Source organism: Salvelinus alpinus, chromosome 1 (genome assembly GCF_045679555.1).
Source record: "Salvelinus alpinus chromosome 1, SLU_Salpinus.1, whole genome shotgun sequence".
Classification (NCBI taxonomy): Eukaryota; Metazoa; Chordata; class Actinopteri; order Salmoniformes; family Salmonidae; genus Salvelinus; species Salvelinus alpinus.
This window is the reverse complement of record NC_092086.1, coordinates 59,188,328-59,205,218: the sequence shown is the minus strand read 5'-3', so window position 1 is coordinate 59,205,218 and position 16,891 is coordinate 59,188,328. Positions and strand designations below refer to the sequence as shown.

Sequence of the window (16,891 nt, the reverse complement as noted above, 5' to 3'; positions counted from 1 at the left end):
CGTTTTAATGTAGACACGTTATGCTATATGGAATCCTTGGGACGTCACTATGCCGTTGAAATAAAAAATGTGTGGGGGTGTATGGACGTCCCAATGACCCCATATAGCACTAACCATACTGTACGATTTGACAGTGAATGACTGGACTGCGGACGAATCAAAACACGGTTTGTTCTTGCGTAGCGGGTTGCGTAATTATGTCAGTCTTTTCTCTAATATTCACTCCGGCGACACTTGGCACAGGCGGTTGGGTCATTTGTGGGCTAGCCTAAAACGTGTTTTTCTTGCATTGCGTCGTCTGTTTTTACTGCGGGTCAGACTGGACAGCCTTATCTCTATTCTATTATTCCACCAGTGCGACGAATAAAAAAACGCTGTAAATCAACCCTCTCCAATCGCGTCCAGTCGGCGAGAAACGTCCACCCACTTCACCGCAGTGCCAGACAAGGAGCATCTCAATGATGTCATCATATTATCATTCGGGAAAGGAAACAGACATGGCGACGATGACCGAGCCGCTCTGCCTAGAAAGAGGTAGCTACACAGAAGAGCTTTTGTCAATAGCACAACCTGAGCGCATCATGGTACCACAATCAGACGCGTCTTGAGATAAACACACTGGTGTTTTATATGACATTTGTTGTGGGTTTATTTAGATGTAGTCCTATTACGAACATTGCGGATTAGCGACCAGTCGAAGCGTAGGCTATTAACTGACGTATTTATATAGGCTTAGCCTAACAACTTTGGCGTATGTACTTTATTATTTGCATTATCAGGCGTATATAGTAGGTGCATAGCATAGCCCTATCACATCCACGCTGATGACACCTGGAGTTGTCATGCGTAATAGTGCGCATTTTTATTTCACTACTTTTTATCCACAAATTGGGTGGGAAAGCTCTGCAGGCAGTTTATCGCAGCTCTGGTTGATTTGAGATGGTGTGTCATAGAACCCTCTTGTTTGGTCGATTCATGGGGGATTTCCGTTTGAAATATTTGATTGAATAATGGTGCCACAAAGTATTCAAATCAAATCACATTATATTTGTCACATACACATGGTTAGCAGATGTTAATGCGAGTGAAGCGAAATGCTTGTGCTTCTAGTTCCGACAATGCAGTAATAACCAACGAGTAATCTAACCTAACAATTTCACAACAATTACCTTATACACACAAGTGTAACGGGATGAAGAATATGTACATAAATATATATGAATGAGTGATGGTACAGAACGGCATAGGCAAGATGCAGTAGATGGTATAGAGTACAGTATATACATATGAGATGAGTAATGTAGGGTATGGTAAACATATAAAAGTGGCATTGTTTAAAGTGGCTAGTGATACATGTATTACATACATTTTTCCATTATTAAAGTGTCAGGAGTTGAGTCAGTATGTTTGCAGCAGCCACTCAATGTGGCTGTTTAACAGTCTGATGGCCTTGAGATAGAAGCTGTTTTTCAGTCTCTCGGTCCCTGCTTTGATGCACCTGTACTGACCTCGCCTTCTGGATGATAGCTGGGTGAACAGGCAGTGGCTCGGGTGGATGTTGTCTTTGATGATCTTTATGGCCTTCCTGTGACATCGGTCTGTGTAGGTGTCCTGGAGGGCAGGTAGTTTGCCCCCGGTGATGCGTTGTGCAGACCTCACTACCCTCTGGAGAGCCTTACAGTTGTGAGCGGAGCAGTTGCCGTACCAGGCGGTGATACAGCCCGACAGGATGCTCTCGATTGTGCATCTGTAAAAGGTTGTGAGTGCTTTTGGTGACAAGCCGAATTTCTTCAGCCTCCTGAGGTTGAAGAGGAGCTGCTGCGCCTTCTTCACCACGCTGTCTGTGTGGGTGGAACAATTCAGTTTGTCCGTGATGTGTACGCCGAGGAACTTAAAACGTACTACCCTCTCCACTACTGTCCCGTCGATGTGGATAGGGGGGTGCTCCCTCTGCTGTTTCCTGAAGTCCACAATCATCCTCTTTGTTTTGTTGACGTTGAGTGTGAGGTTATTTTCCTGACACCACTTGATGATTGATGATTGAGTTGGAGGCGTGCATGGCCACGCAGTTGTGGGTGAACAGGGAGTACAGGAGAGGGCTCAGAACGCACCCTTGTGGGGCCCTAGTTTTGAGGATCAGAGGGGTGGAGATGTTGTTACCTACCCTCACCACCTGGGGGTGGCCCGTCAGGAAGTCCAGTACCCAGTTTCACAGGGCGGGGTCGAGACCCAGGGTCTCGAGCTTGATGACGAGTTTGGAGGGTACTATGGTACTATGGAGGGTACTGTAATCGATGAACAGCATTCTCACATAGGTATTCCTCTCGTCCAGATGGGTTAGGGCAGTGTGGTTGCGATTGCGTCGTCTGTGGACCTATTGGGGCGGCAAGCAAATTGGAGTGGGTCTAGGGTGTCAGGTAGGGTGGAGGTGATATGGTCCTTGACTAGTCTCTCAAAGCACTTCATGATGACGGAAGTGAGTGCTACAGGACGGTAGTCGTTTAGCTCAGTTACCTTAGCTTTCTTGGGAACAGGAACAATGGTGGCCCTCTTGACGCATGTGGGAACAGCAGACTGGGATAAGGATTGACATTGTAGCTACATTGTTCATCTGATCTGTTGCTAATAAATCTGTTTAATAATTACTGTTAGAACGAAACAACATTTTTACAGTAACACTATGAGTAACGTTAGTGTTCATTTAAGGGCTACACTATGTATTCCAGTGATCTCTACTGATCCCCTAATGGAGGGACCCACTCACTGTAATGTATTCCCACATGTGTTTAATTATTACAATGTTTAGTCATGAGACATATTGAGGAGCATATCAGTGTGCAGAATCCTCTCCTTGGTGGCCATTCATACAGTACATGCACAAATCATTGGAAGTAGGGGTATGCAGGCTTTTGCTCCAACCCCGATCAGTTGCTTATCAGGTATTTGATTAGACAGATCAGGTGTGTCAGAGCAGGGCTGAAGCGAAAGCCTCTGAAGCGAAAGCCTGGACACCCAGTAGCTCTCCAGGAGAAGGGGTATTCTACCCTTTTTCAACTCACCGTCTCCTCCCTCCTCTCGCTCTTCTCTAGATGTGTGCAGGGTGATAGAGCTGCTGGACCGGCTGCAGAGAAGCGGTGAGCTGCCTCCTCCCAAACTCCAGGCCCTGCAGAGAGTCCTGCAGAGCAAGTTCTGTGCTGCCATCAGAGAGGTAGATATTAGTATAACTTACCCACCATGTCTGATCTAGTTGAAGCCTATATCCATCAGAGGTAGGACAGGCTACCTAAGCCCAGCATGTCTGATCTAGATACTATGGGCTTTATCCATCAGAGAGGTAGGATAGGCTACCTAAACCCACAATGCCTGTTCTAGATATTGTAGCCTATATCGATCAGAAAAGTAGGATAGGCTACCTAAACCCACCATGTCTGATCTAGCAATATAGTTTATATTGTTTCTAGATTGGTTTGTTTAGATGTGTATATAACATGCATTCTTTGGTACTGAATTCCAAACAGACAAGGTTTATCATGATGTCACAAAAAAATTATATTATATAACAGTATACGTATTTACACATTTATACATTTTATAATCTTGTGTTTTATAAACAGGTGAAACTCATTAAAGTGCCAATGTCTCCAATGATTTGGGTGTTTCTTGGTTTTCCTCATGTTCTCGCTACATTTTCCATTTTTCCAGGTGTATGAACAGCTCTATGACACTCTTGACATCGTGGGAGGGCCTGAGGTTCGTGCCCAGGCAACTGCCAAGGTAATGACAACAAACATTTAACACACATACAGAAAATGTACACTCCGGGAAAGAATAAACATCACAAATCCCGTAACAGTCATATTAGTGTAATGGCGTCCAACTTCTCGTGCAATCTCACTTTCACCCTTTCCTCCAGGCCACAGTGGCTGCATTTGCAGCCAGCGAGGGACATGCCCACCCACGGGTGGTGGAGCTGCCCAAGACAGAGGAGGGCCTGGGATTCAACATCATGGGGGGCAAGGAGCAGAACTCCCCAATCTATATCTCCAGGGTCATCCCCGGGGGGGTGGCAGACCGGCAGGGGGGGCTGAAGAGGGGCGACCAACTGCTCTCTGTCAATGGAGTGGTAAGAGGGATTGGGAGGAGGGTGTGGTGTGTGTGTGTATGCTTACTCATATACACTATATATACAAAAGTATGTGGAGACCCCTTTAAATGTGTGGATTTTGCTATTTCAGCCACACCCGTTGTATAAAATCGAGCACACATCCATGCAATCTCCATAGTCAAACATTGGCAGTAGAATGGCATTACTAAAGAGCTGAGTGACTTTCAACGTATCACCATCATAGGATGTCATCTTTCCAACAAGTCAGTTCGTCAAATTTCTGCCCTGCTAGAGCTGCCCCGGTCAACTGTAAGTGCTGTTATTGTGAAGTGGAAACGTCTAGGACCAACAACGGCTCAGCCGCGAAGTGATAGGCCACACAAGCTCACAGAACGGGACCGCCGAGTGCTGTAGTGCGTAAAAAACTTCTGTCCTCGGTTGCTACACTCACTACCGAGTTCCAAACTGCCCCTGGAAGCAACGTCAGCATAAGAACTGTTCGTCGGGAGCTTCATGAAATGGGTTTCCATGGCCGAGCAGCCGCACACAAGCCTAAGATCACCATGCGCAATGCCAAGCGTCGGCTGGAGGGGTGTAAAGCACGCCGCCATTAGACTCTGGAGCAGTGGAAATGCGTTCTCTGAAGTGATGAATCACGCTTCGCCATCTGATAGTCCGACGGACAAATATGGGTTTGGCGGATGCCAGGAGAACGCTACCTGCCCCTGGTGGAGGAGGATTAATGGTCTGGGGCTGTTTTTCATGGTTTGGGCTAGGCCCCTTAATTCCAGTGAAGGGAAATCTTAACGCTACACCATACAATGACATTCTAGACGATTCTGTGCTTCCAACTTTGTGGCAACAGTATGGGGAAAGACATTTCCTGTTTCAGCATGATAATGCCCCTGTGCACAAAGCGAGGTCCATACAGAAATGGTTTGTCGAGATCTGTGTGGAAGAACTTGACTGGCCTGCACAGAGCCTTGACTTCAACCCCATCGAACACCTTTGGGATGACTTGGAATGCCGACTGAGAGCCAGGCCCAATTGCCCAACATCAGTGCCCGACCTCACTAATGTTCTTCTGGCTAAATGGAAGCAAGTCCCCTCAGCAATTCCCCTCAGCAATTTTCTAATATCTAGTGGAAAGCCTTCCCAGAAGAGTGGAGGCTGTTATAGCAGCAAAGGGGGGACCAACTCCATATTAATGCCAATGATTTTGGAATGAGATGCTTGACGAGCAGGTGTCCATATACTTTTGGTTGTGTGTGTGTGTATTGCAGAGTGTGGAGGGGGAGCACCACGAGAAGGCAGTGGAGCTGCTGAAGGCTGCCCAGGGCTCAGTGAAACTAGTGGTCAGGTACACGCCTAAGGTGCTGGAGGAGATGGAGGCCCGCTTTGAGAAGATGAGGAGCGCCAGAAGACGCCAGCAGCACACAAGCTACTCGTGAGGGAACACACAGACACACAAACAAGCAAGTACGTGAGCACGCTCACTCTCTCACAAGTCTGTTTTTCATGTAATTCTCTTTCTCTGTCTCTCTTGCTCTCTTCTTTTCTCCCTCTCTTTCTCTATCATTTTCCCTAACACAGGTCTCTGGAGTCCCGAGGCTAGCCACTCCCACCCTCAGTCAAGCCTGTTGGACCCGCCACCTTAGTTCTGCTCCAATAGGAGGCCAGATGATAGAGAAGGAAGTAACCAAAGTAGCCAACTTAGATCTGTTAATTATATATGTTTGTGAAATGCATCTATTATCCCCCTCCACTCCCTAACCCTTAGCAGGGGACTGCCTGGCCCTAGGTCATCCTTTACCCTGTATGTGATTTTCTCTCCCAGTGTGAAACCTGCATCCTAGCTTATGGCAACCATGTGTTTAGCGTAAGAACAGAGGAGAGTAAGCATGGTGGAGTAAGCATGGTGGATGTAGTTTAAATGCATAGGTCTATTTACTTTTCTACTCTATAGTGAGATGATTCTGTATGTATGTATGTATGTAAGTACACTTTAGGTAGGTTAAGCATTCCAAGGCTTTCATATTTACTATTTGTTTATGTACTTATTTATTCATGAAATAAAGCCGGTAAAGGTTTGAACAGTCATTGTTTGAAATCATATTTGTGTAACCAATTTGGAAAAAAATTGGAGTTGTATTAAAAAAAAAGAAATCTTAGGGTGGCAGAACTCATGTCAGAAAGGGCTAGCTGATGACGTTTCAAAGTCAGATTTGCTTCAGATTTTGACACTGCAGTCTGCACAGAGTGCTTATCACAAGCAACTCTTTCTTGCAGTTCAATGGTAATAACAATTAAAGACAGTGCTTGACTTAGGCAGGAGCTCACCAGAGCTGATTTCCGGCACCTCAAATGTTCTACTACTTGAGCTCCTGTTCCTCTTAAAGAATATATGTTCAAAAGTATTGTGGAGCTCCTGCACCTAAATATAAACAGTACAGGCACCCAAAATGAGTACCGGAACCTATTTTAGTCTAAGTCAAGCACTGATTGAAGATAGTAATTTATTCTTGAAGAATTTCACTTGTAAATCATGAGGAGTCGCCAGGGCCGGTATTCATAGTGTTTCAGACTGATCCGAACTGATACTAGACCAGCACTTAAACGCACCCCCCTTCTTACACCTGGGAAAGGTCTTTTTGACAATGCCCATAGGCCAGTCGTTTCTTTTTGCTTGTCTGTCTTTCAGAAACACAATGTCTTCTGGCTGAAGGTTGGCCTTCTCATTATGCCACTTCCGACGACTCTGCAGGGAAGGAAGATCTTCTGGTACCATTGGAAGAAAGAATGTGTCTGCAAAGCTCTGTACTTGCCTCCATTGAAGAGGTCTTTCTCATTGAACTCCCCTTGTGGTGGGGGAACCTCAGCAACCTTTAGGTGAGGAGTGTCGCTGGTGTCAAGATGAGGAGGGAGTCTGGATCTGTAGACACAGGAACCAGTGGACGAGCATTCACAATGGCTGAGACTTCTGCCATAAATGTGGTCAAGACTTTGTGAGTAAGCTTGGATGGACCCACCTTCAGCAACATGAAATCAAGGATGTGCCTCGTGACTCCGATCATTCTCTCCACGGGCAGATCTGAGATTCCATCTTCCCACGTAAGTCTTTGGCAAATGACGCATTGGTAGAGTGTGCTGCTAATGCAGCGTTTCCCAGCACAGTGAAGTGGCGCCCTTGATGGTGGACCTGCGCGTGGTGGTGGCGGCGGCGGCGGATGAGTAGAGTAGTCATATGGCCCATTCCAGGGAGGATGAGAGGGTTGATTTCCTCTTGACCAAGGTTTGCTTGGGACAGGCATCCTCCAATCCTCAGTAGGCCTGAATCATCCATGTAGGGGAACAGACCGAAGAGTGGGCTCTGCTTAAGAATGGCTTTACCTTCTCTGATGCATTCCATTTTCTTGTGAAAGGTGCTGTGTTGCAGACTGCGTATTATGATTGTCTTGGTGTGATCCAGGTCTTCGATTGGAGCAGGGTTTGTCACAGATGTTCCATCCTTTGCAGCATTCTGCTTTGTTTAACGGACTGAGCAACGTGCACAAGCCAAGCTGTTGCATCTGTCAGTGCTCACCAGCTTGAGAACCTCTCAAAGCGCTTGGGGTCAAACTTCTTTCTGGAGACGTTGGTTGCGTGGCAGGCAACTTGAGGGCAGATCTCGACATCAGATCCGGAGTCAACCAAGTCGAAAGGTGTCAGAGGTTTCTGGCTCTGCTGACCTGAGCAAGGAAGCTGGTCCTGTCAACCATATGCTGTGAACAGACATCCATGTGGCTATCAAGAAGATTCATGAATCTCATTAAAACGATCAGCCGTACAATATAATGAAATTAATGCTAAATATATTATGATTCATTTTACTTACAGACAATGCTTCTACAAAATGATAGCAAGCAAAATGTTATTTCTCACATGTGCCAAATACAACAGGTGAATAGAATCCAACCTTACAGTGAAATGCTTACTTACAAGCCCTTAACCAACAATGCAGTTTTTAGAAAAAAATAAGTGTTCAGTAAAAAATAGATAAGTCCAAAATAAAGTAACAAATAATGAAAGAGCAGCAGTAAAATAACAACAGCAAGGCTATATACAGGGGGTACCAGTACAGAGTCAATGTGGGGGTAATATGTACATGTAGGTAGAGTTAAAGTGACTATGCATAGATAATTAACAGAGCGTAGAAGCAGTGTAAAAGAGGGGGGAGGGGCCAATGCATATAGTCTGGGTAGCCAGTTGATTAGCTGTTCAGGAGTCTTATGGCTTGGGGGTAGAAGCTGTTAAGTATTTTGGACCTAGACTTGGCGCTCCAGTACCGCTTGCCGAGTCTTTGAACATTTTTAGGGCCTTCCTCTGACACCGCCTGGTATAGAGGTCCTGGATGGCAGGAAGCTTGGCCCCAGTGATGTACTGGGCCGTACCCACTACCCTCTGTAGTGCCTTACGGTCGGAGGCCAAGCAGTTGCCATACTAGTCAGGATGCTCTCGATGGTGTAGCTGTAGAACCTTTTACGGACCTGAGGACCCATGCCAAATCTTTTACGTCTCCTGAAGGGGAATAGGCTTTGTTGTGCCCTCTTCACGACTGTATTGGTGTGTTTGGACCATGATAGTTTGTTGGTGATGTGGACACCAAGGAACTTGAAGCTCTCAACCTGCTACACTACAGCCCCGTCGATGAGAATGGGGGTGTGTTCGGCCCTCCTTTTCCTGTAGTCCACAATCATCTCCTTTGTCTTGATCATGTTGAGGGAGAGGTTGTTGTCCTGGCAGCACACGGCCAGGTCTCTAACCTCCTCCCTATAGGCTGTGTCATCGTTGTCGGTGATCAGGCCTTCCACTGTTGTGTCATCGGCAAACTTAATGATGGTGTTGGAATCATACCAGGCCATGCAGTCATGAGTGAACAGGGAGTACAGGAGGGGACTGAGCACGCACCCCTGAGAGGCCCCTGTGTTGAAGATCAGCGTCGCGGATGTGTTGTTACCTACCCTTACCAGCTGGGGGCAGCCCGTCAGGAAGTCCAGGATCCAGTTGCAGAGGGAGGTGTTTAGTCCCAGAGTCCTTAGCTTAGTGATGAGCTTTGAGGGCACTATGGTGTTGAACACTGAGCTGTAGTCAATGAATAGCATTCTCACATAGGTGTTCCTTTTGTCCAGGTGGGAAAGGGTTTAGAGTGCAATAGAGATTGCATCATCTGTGGATCTGTTGGGGCGGTATGCAAATTAAAGTGGGTCTAGGGTTTCTGGGATAATGGGATAATGGTGTTGATGTGAGCCATGATCAGCCTTTCAAAGCACTTCATGGCTACAGACGTGAGTGTTACAGGTCGGTAGTCATTTAGTCAGGTTACCTTAGTGTTCTTGGGCACAGGGACTATGGTGGTCTGCTTGAAACATGTTGGTATTACAGACTCAGTCAGGGACAGGTTGAAAATGTCAGTGAAGACACTTGCCAGTTGGTCAGCACATGCTCGGAGTACACGTCCTGGTAATCCGTCTGGCCTTGTGGTCTTGGGAATGTTGACCTGTTTAAAGGTCTTACTCACATCGGCTACGAAGATGTAATCGTCTGGAACAGCTGATGTAGTCGTCTGGAACAGCTGATGCTCTCATGCATGTTTCAGTGTTACTTGCCTTGAAGCGAGCATAGTAATTAAAAGTAATTTAGCTCGTCTGGTAGGCTTATGTCACTGGGCAGCTCGTGGCTGTGCTTCCCTTTTTAGTCTGTAATAGTTTGCAAGCCCTGCCACATCTGACGAGCATTGGAGCCAGTGTAGTACGATTCAATCTAATTGACACTTTGCCTGTTTGATGGTTAGTCGGAGGCATTGCAGGATTTCTTATAAGCTTCCGGGTTAGAGTCCCGCTCCTTGAAAGCGGCAGCTCTACCCTTTAGCTCAGTGCAGATGTTGCCTGTAATCCATAGCTTCTGGTTGGGGTATGTATACAGTCACTGTGGGGACGACATCATCAATGCACTTATTGATGAAGCCAGTGACTGATGTGTACTCCTCAATGATATCAGAAGAATCCCAGAACATATTCCAGTCTGTGCTAGCAAAACAGTCCTGTATTAGCATTTGCTTCATCTTACCACTTTTTTATTGATGGAGTCACTGGTGCTTCCTGCTTTAGTTTTTGCTGGTAAGCAGAAATCAGGAGGATATAATTATGGTCAGATTTGCCAAATGGAGGGCGAGGGAGATCTTTGTAAGCATCTCTGTGTGTGGAGTAAAGTTGGTCTAGAGTTTTTTTCCCACTGGTTGCACATTTAACATGCTGGTAGAAATGAGGTAAAACGGATTTAAGTTTCCATGTGTTAAAGTCCCCGGCCACTATGAGCGCCTCTGGATGAGCGTCTTCCTGTTTGTTTATGGTCGTATACAGCTCATTGAGTGCGGTCTTAGTGCCAGCATCGGTTTGTGGTGGTAAATAGACAGCTACGAAGAATATAGATGAAAACTCTCTTGGTAAATAGTGTGGTCTACAGCTTATCATGAGATACTCTAGCTCAGGCGAGCAAAGCCTTGAGACTTCCTTAGATTTCTTGCACCAGCTGTTGTTTACAAATATACATAGACCTCCACCCTTTGTTTTACCAGAGGCGGCTGTTCTATCCTGCCGAAAAGTGTAAACCCTGCCCGCTGTATGTTATTCATGTCGTTGTTCAGCCACAACTCGGTGAAACACAAGATATTACAGTTTTTATTGTCCCGTTGGTAGGATATACGTGCTCGTAGTTCGTCTGTTTTATTATCCAATTATTGTACATTGATGGTAAAGGCAGATTACCCACTCGCCGTCGGATCCTTAAAAGGCACCCATACCTACGTCCCCGATATCTCTGTCTCTTTCTCCTGCGAATGACGGGGATGAGGGCCTTGTTGGGTGTCTGGAGGAAATCCTTCTTCCAGTACGGGGTGAGTAATCACTGTCCGGTGGCAGAAACATTAAGTACAAAATAAATGACATATAACGTGAAAAAACACCAGGGCACAATTGGTTAGGTGACAGTAAAATGGCAGCCATCTCCTCTGGCTCCATTATCACATGGAGTTTGACAATGTCTGCAGCTCCACAGTGTGACTTTCACCATTTTGGAATGTAAAGAATTATTTTTCTACAGGATTGATCACATTAAACAAACAACACACATCAACACAGGACAGTGGTCCCCAAGTGGTCAACAATGGAATTACACGATAGCCTACAGGAACTCAAACCCAACTACAAGGGCCAGAACAGTAGGGTATTCACTTTTTATATTTCAATAATAATGCACAAGGAGACACAACAAGTAAAGCCATTACAGTGCAATTCCGAGATCTGCGTACAGAAATGGGCATCAGGTTTCTTACCAAGCAGTATAAAATGTTCTATAAATCTTTAATGCAAGACATATAGACTATGATGCTGTGGACAATGACAAATACACTGACCTAAATGTAAGAAAATAAATAGTCTAAATATGTGAAGACACCAAGAATGACAAAGATTCAATCATGTCTCAATATTCCTGCTTTCTAGCTTATGTAATAGCCTAACATGAAAGAATTGACAGGTCAATGACTTTATTACATTTAACCTAATTAATGTGGACCCAATGAACAATGTTATGTGGTTAATGTGTTTATATACAGTCCTTAACACCCCCACCTTGACAGATGGTAAACAGTGCAGGGGTCCTGTTAGTACAGTGGCTATTATAATGTGGAGTGAATCCCATTAACGCAACTGTTTGGATCTGAATTGATCAGACGTTCAGCCGTCATATTGTTTTAAAATAAACTTTGTTGAATGGTCAATTTTTTATTATTTTTTTTATGAATAAAAAAGGCACACATTCACAAGTACGTGAATACGTACGTGAATACGTGCTCGCGTATTCATGCTTTCACACGTTTGAGTTACACTTTTAAGTAAAACATTTATGAAATAAATTAAATTAAAACATTCAGAAGTTTACGCTTTCATACACACATTCACACTTCATTGGGTTATTTATGTATTTATCCCCCCTCATGTACCCTACACACACTCACTCACACACACACTCTCTCACATTCTCTCTATCTCACATACAGACACACACGCACACACACATGATCCAATTGCTAAAAGGCTGGATTTTTTCTAATCACCAATTGCAGAATTTCAATTACATTTGTCAACCAGCCACTCGCTGAACTTAAGGCTACAAAATGATTAGGTAACATATTTATTAAACAACATAAGGTTAGAGAGCATCATTTTAAGATTGTGGTGGTCAGAGACAGAAGAGCTTATAATCACTGATGTTCATTTTTAGAGATTTATGTTTATAGAGATTTGTTCATCTAAACCTTTCGCTGCTTTTACACAGGCAACCCAATTCTGATCTTCCACTAATTGGTATTTTTTGGCAATAATTGGGCAAAAATATAAAATTAGGCTGCCTGTGTAAACGCTAGCCTCGTACGAACCATCTTGATCTCGCAAACTTACATTGATAGTCTACACGGATAGTCTTGCTAACACCTGCCATTCTACGTCCTTGATTTGAGACAAAGACAGTACAGTATGAAGATAGGCAGAAACTGCTTCTCCAATAGAAATCCCTGATCACACTTGTAGGCGATGTCATGGCGACGTTGGCTGGCTAAGCTCATGCGCAGAAACACATCATCGGGTGTGCACTGTCAAATCAAAGACACTCCTTCAATATAAAGTAGTTTTTTACTAAAATGAAAACGTTTCAGTTTGACACTTTCCCGAGGTTGTAGTAATAACACGTTCTACTACTTAAGACATTGGCTCGAATCTAGGTTGTGCCTTTAGATTTCTAGAAAATTAACCACTAAGAAATATTTTTCACTTCTCAAACCCCAAACCCTGGTCTGTTCCTCAAGCGTTCCCGGAAATCTCGCGGTGTTGTGCCTCTGGTTTAGAAACTCTGTGCTTGAGAGTCTGGAACAGCTGCTTTGATGTGTAGGCACAAAGCAACTATAATGAAGGGCTGTGCCTTCAGACTTCAAGGCGGCACCATACACTCGTTGGATATCCCAGTTTTGAATTGAACGGATCATGTTTGTTTTACTTTAGGACCGACCCAGCCCTTCTGTTTCCAGCCAGCCCTTCCGTGGTTTCCACTAGTTACCACAGCCACAAAGTACAAATGGTCTATATCGTTAAAAATGTATCAAAACGAAAATTAGCTTTTTGGTCTAGCCTTTTACTGCAGTGTACTAAATCAGGGTCACACTGAGTTTTTCTTGGTTGTCTTCAACAAATATACTTTGAAACAAAAGTAAACACCTCACACATGGTTATGGGCTTAAAAAAAAGAAGGCATCTGTACCATGTCAGATATAGAGTTGAAATGTATTCAATTTTGAGTTTTCATCCCAATATTACACTTTATATACATCACAGAATAATGAAATATAACAAAACAATTTGACATAAACACAGGATTTTCAACGTTAAAAAAATTATGTTCATTCATTATTAAATTATGAAAAATATTAATAACATTCCACCCATGAGGCCACTAGGTCATTTGACTGCAGGAAAGGGGTACATTTAAGGTTAGGGTTAGGCATAAGGTTAACAGTGTGGTTAGGTTTAAAGTCACATTATAACCCCCTAGAGTCGATTGACGTGCAATTGTAGAAATAGGCAGGGTTTAGGACTTTGTGGCTGTGGTAACTAATGACGACCCCCCCCCCCCCCCTTCCGTGATAAACAAAAACACACAGTAGCTAGCTAGCACAAACCTTCGGTGTTCAGACATCGTTTGTCACTAACATAATGATAGGGTGTATAACTCATCACACACACTTTCTAAATGTTATAACAACCCTTCTACACTAAAACAAGTGACATGTTAGACATTCTAGCTAGCTAGTTTGGCCCAAAAAGATCAGACTACAGCAAGTATGAGCAACAAAACCAAAGCAGATATGAATCACCTCTCATCTAGTTAACCTAAAATGTCTTATCTAATGCAACATTTAGAAATGTAAAGATAAAGAAAACAGAGAGCATGCACAAAATGTACTATATTTTACAGGATGAAATGTGAAGGTGTGAAGACTCGGTGAAGATGTAGAGTAAAGGTGTCTTTCATCTCTCTCTGTACCCTGGTGCAGTGGAACAATTATTGTTCACCCTCATAGCAGCATGGTCCCGGTTCTGATTCTGGATTGCTTTACTCCTGCAAATAGTGAAAGGACATTTAGATGTCTATGGGACAGTTTTCCAACCATAACATTGTAAAACACTCAGTGGGCTAGGAGTTATTCCAACTTAAGACCCTAGGGACGACGAATGACCTGTCGAACTGCAGCAACATTGTACTTGTTCATATGAATTTGAGACTAAAGGGGGGGTCCCTTACACAGACACAGAGAGAACTGCAATTGGACAATAAAACAAATAGGTCTGAGCTTACTTTACTTACTTTGAGCTTTGAGCTTACTTTCGTCTAGTACGCACCTGTAATTAAAAAGTTATTCGCACAGTATATGTCATCACTATGGTTAGTTTCAGTCAATTTGGAATGAAAAGTCTAGGTAGCCTAGCCAGCCAGCGCATTTGTGGCACACCTTGAATCTCAGTGGCAGATGGCTGGCTTGTGTCTCTGAGCTTTTCCATTGTCTGTTGTCATCCGCAACACCCTCTTGCAGGAACTACCTTCTTAATTTTCTGTGTTCTACAAGCAAGAGAAGTGGGGAGAAGAGAGAGAAGGGGAGAAAAGAGGGAGGAGTGTTACAATTTACAGGCTGTTTTGGGGGTCATGATGTGCTGAAGGGTAAGTGGGCAGGCATTGCCAAAGACACCTACATGGGCTTCTGATGTTAAGTTAAACCACCTCTGCCACTACTTCTTGCAGTACTTGAGGAACACCTTGTTTCCATAAACCATTCCATAGACATTCCCTTCCTAAACCAGACTATAAGAGCGTCTGCTAAATGACTTAAATGTAAAATGTAAATGTATATAGTCTTGAGACTCTCTCTCTCTTTCTCTCTCATGCTGGCACTAAGAAGACCTCCTTTACCAACAGTATAATCAGTATAATTTGTTGGCATTGGGAAATGATACATTTACACCTCATTAAAAGACCTAGAGGTTTTTGTTTTATGTTGTGTTTCACTTTGAAGACACTATGAGTGGAGATGGCCCCTAGTAAAGTAGACAGTCGACATGGGCTATAATCTATAGTAATGCCTTCTCAAAATGCCTCATGTTTAACTCTGTCACTCAAATAATTTTGTCTGATTCCACTTTTGAACATTATGTGCTCATATATATGTGACAAAGTGAAAATGTAGTTTCCATCAACCTCACGCACAATGTAGATATCAAAGAACGCAGCAGTTCGCGTGTAGAGTAGTGAGTGAAACCATTCACTTCAGGAAAAGGTGTGATATAAAGTTTCCTTTCATTATGTGTTGTTGAATTCATAAGAATATTTGCTGCCATTGTAGTAAGGTTGGCAATACGAGAGGTCTTTAGACTTACCATTTATGTATTATTTTCTTTGAAAGAACAACTTGTGGGTTTTGAGTGCTTCTCCCATATTTGGGAAGTTGGTCTGTCTGCTTCTCAGTCTGAGAGAGATATTCTGAGAGCAGGTTCGTGTCTCCTTCATCTGTATATAAAAAACGGTTTAAAACTGTATAACACAATAGTGTCTTTGGAAAACGGGTTCATATATCCTAAACTCAATAGTGAATGTGACTAGGTATATATTTATTTTGACGTTAATGTATTTACACAGATGCTGGGGACAAAAGGCAACTAAAATGTGCTGTTTTGTCGCAACAATGCCACAGATGTCTCAAGTTGAGGGAGCGTCCAATTTTTTAAATGTATTTTACCTTTATTTAAATAGGCAAGTCAGTTAAGAACAAATTCTTATTTTCAATGACGGCCTAGGAACAGTGGGTTAACTGCCTGTTCAGGGGCAGAACGACCTTGTCAGCTCAGGGATTTGAACTTGCAACTTTTCAGTTACTAGTCCAACGCTCTAACCACTTGGCTACCCTGCCGGCCCAATTGCTGACTGCAGGAATGTCCACCAGATCTGTTGCCAGAGAACTGACAGTTCATTTCTCTACCATAAGCCACCTCCAACATCATTTTAGGGAATTCGGTCTGACCTGCATCTCAACCGCAGATCACGTCTATAGCATTGTGTAAAATCAATGAAATTGTTACATGTTGCGTTTTATATTTTTGTTTAGTATATTAGGCATATCATTATAATTCTATCATTATACAAGTCATAGTGTCTGACAAGATTGGGTCTAGGCTTCAGGTATTATGGGAATAGCTATTCAGGATTGTCGCTGTTTTATCTCAATCTCGCTCGCTCACCCACTCTGGGCAAACCTTTCACTACGGCTGGCAGTGGCTAGGTGGAACATTAGTCTTGCGATTCATTCCATATCCATTTGGCTAGTCTGACAAGCCAACGTACTTCAAAATTGTCAGTCACGGGTCAATAATGTACAGATATTAGAAGTTTGTCAAATACATTTAATGACAAACCATGTAACTACTTAGGTTAACATGAATTACCTGTTGCCCAAAGTTCGGCGCATGTGTTAGTAACTGGTTCTCCATGTTCAGAACATGCGGCCACAGTGAGAAAGATTTGCAGTGGTGACATCAGACCATCCGGTTAAGTAGCCAAAAACAAAAATATATAAAGTTCATTGATTGGGTTAAGGTGAATCACCCCTCAAACTAGTGGACCAATGGAGACGCATTGTCTACGCCTCCCTCT

At 43.7% G+C, this 16,891-nt stretch overlaps 1 protein-coding gene and 1 long non-coding RNA gene across 3 annotated transcripts; one reads left to right on the top strand and one right to left on the bottom strand.

The window, feature by feature from the left end:
- Positions 1–205: 205 nt before the first annotated feature.
- On the top strand, positions 206–6,205 carry lin7b (lin-7 homolog B (C. elegans)). Its single transcript, XM_071412112.1, has 6 exons — positions 206–534; positions 3,090–3,208; positions 3,703–3,774; positions 3,914–4,123; positions 5,389–5,552; positions 5,699–6,205. The coding sequence occupies exons 1-6, from the start codon at positions 459–461 to the stop codon at positions 5,718–5,720; spliced, it is 663 nt and encodes a 220-aa protein (XP_071268213.1). The 5' UTR covers positions 206–458; the 3' UTR covers positions 5,721–6,205.
- A 7,252-nt stretch (positions 6,206–13,457) lies between these two features.
- LOC139581926 (uncharacterized) lies at positions 13,458–16,784 on the bottom strand. 2 transcript variants are annotated; one of them, XR_011676292.1, is made up of 5 exons: positions 16,684–16,784; positions 15,622–15,751; positions 14,703–14,809; positions 14,558–14,592; positions 13,458–14,311 (listed from the first exon to the last, which is right to left on the bottom strand). It is a non-coding gene; the product is annotated as an uncharacterized lncRNA (long non-coding RNA). The 2 variants fall into 2 exon arrangements; XR_011676293.1 differs by lacking the exon at positions 14,558–14,592.
- Positions 16,785–16,891: the final 107 nt, after the last annotated feature.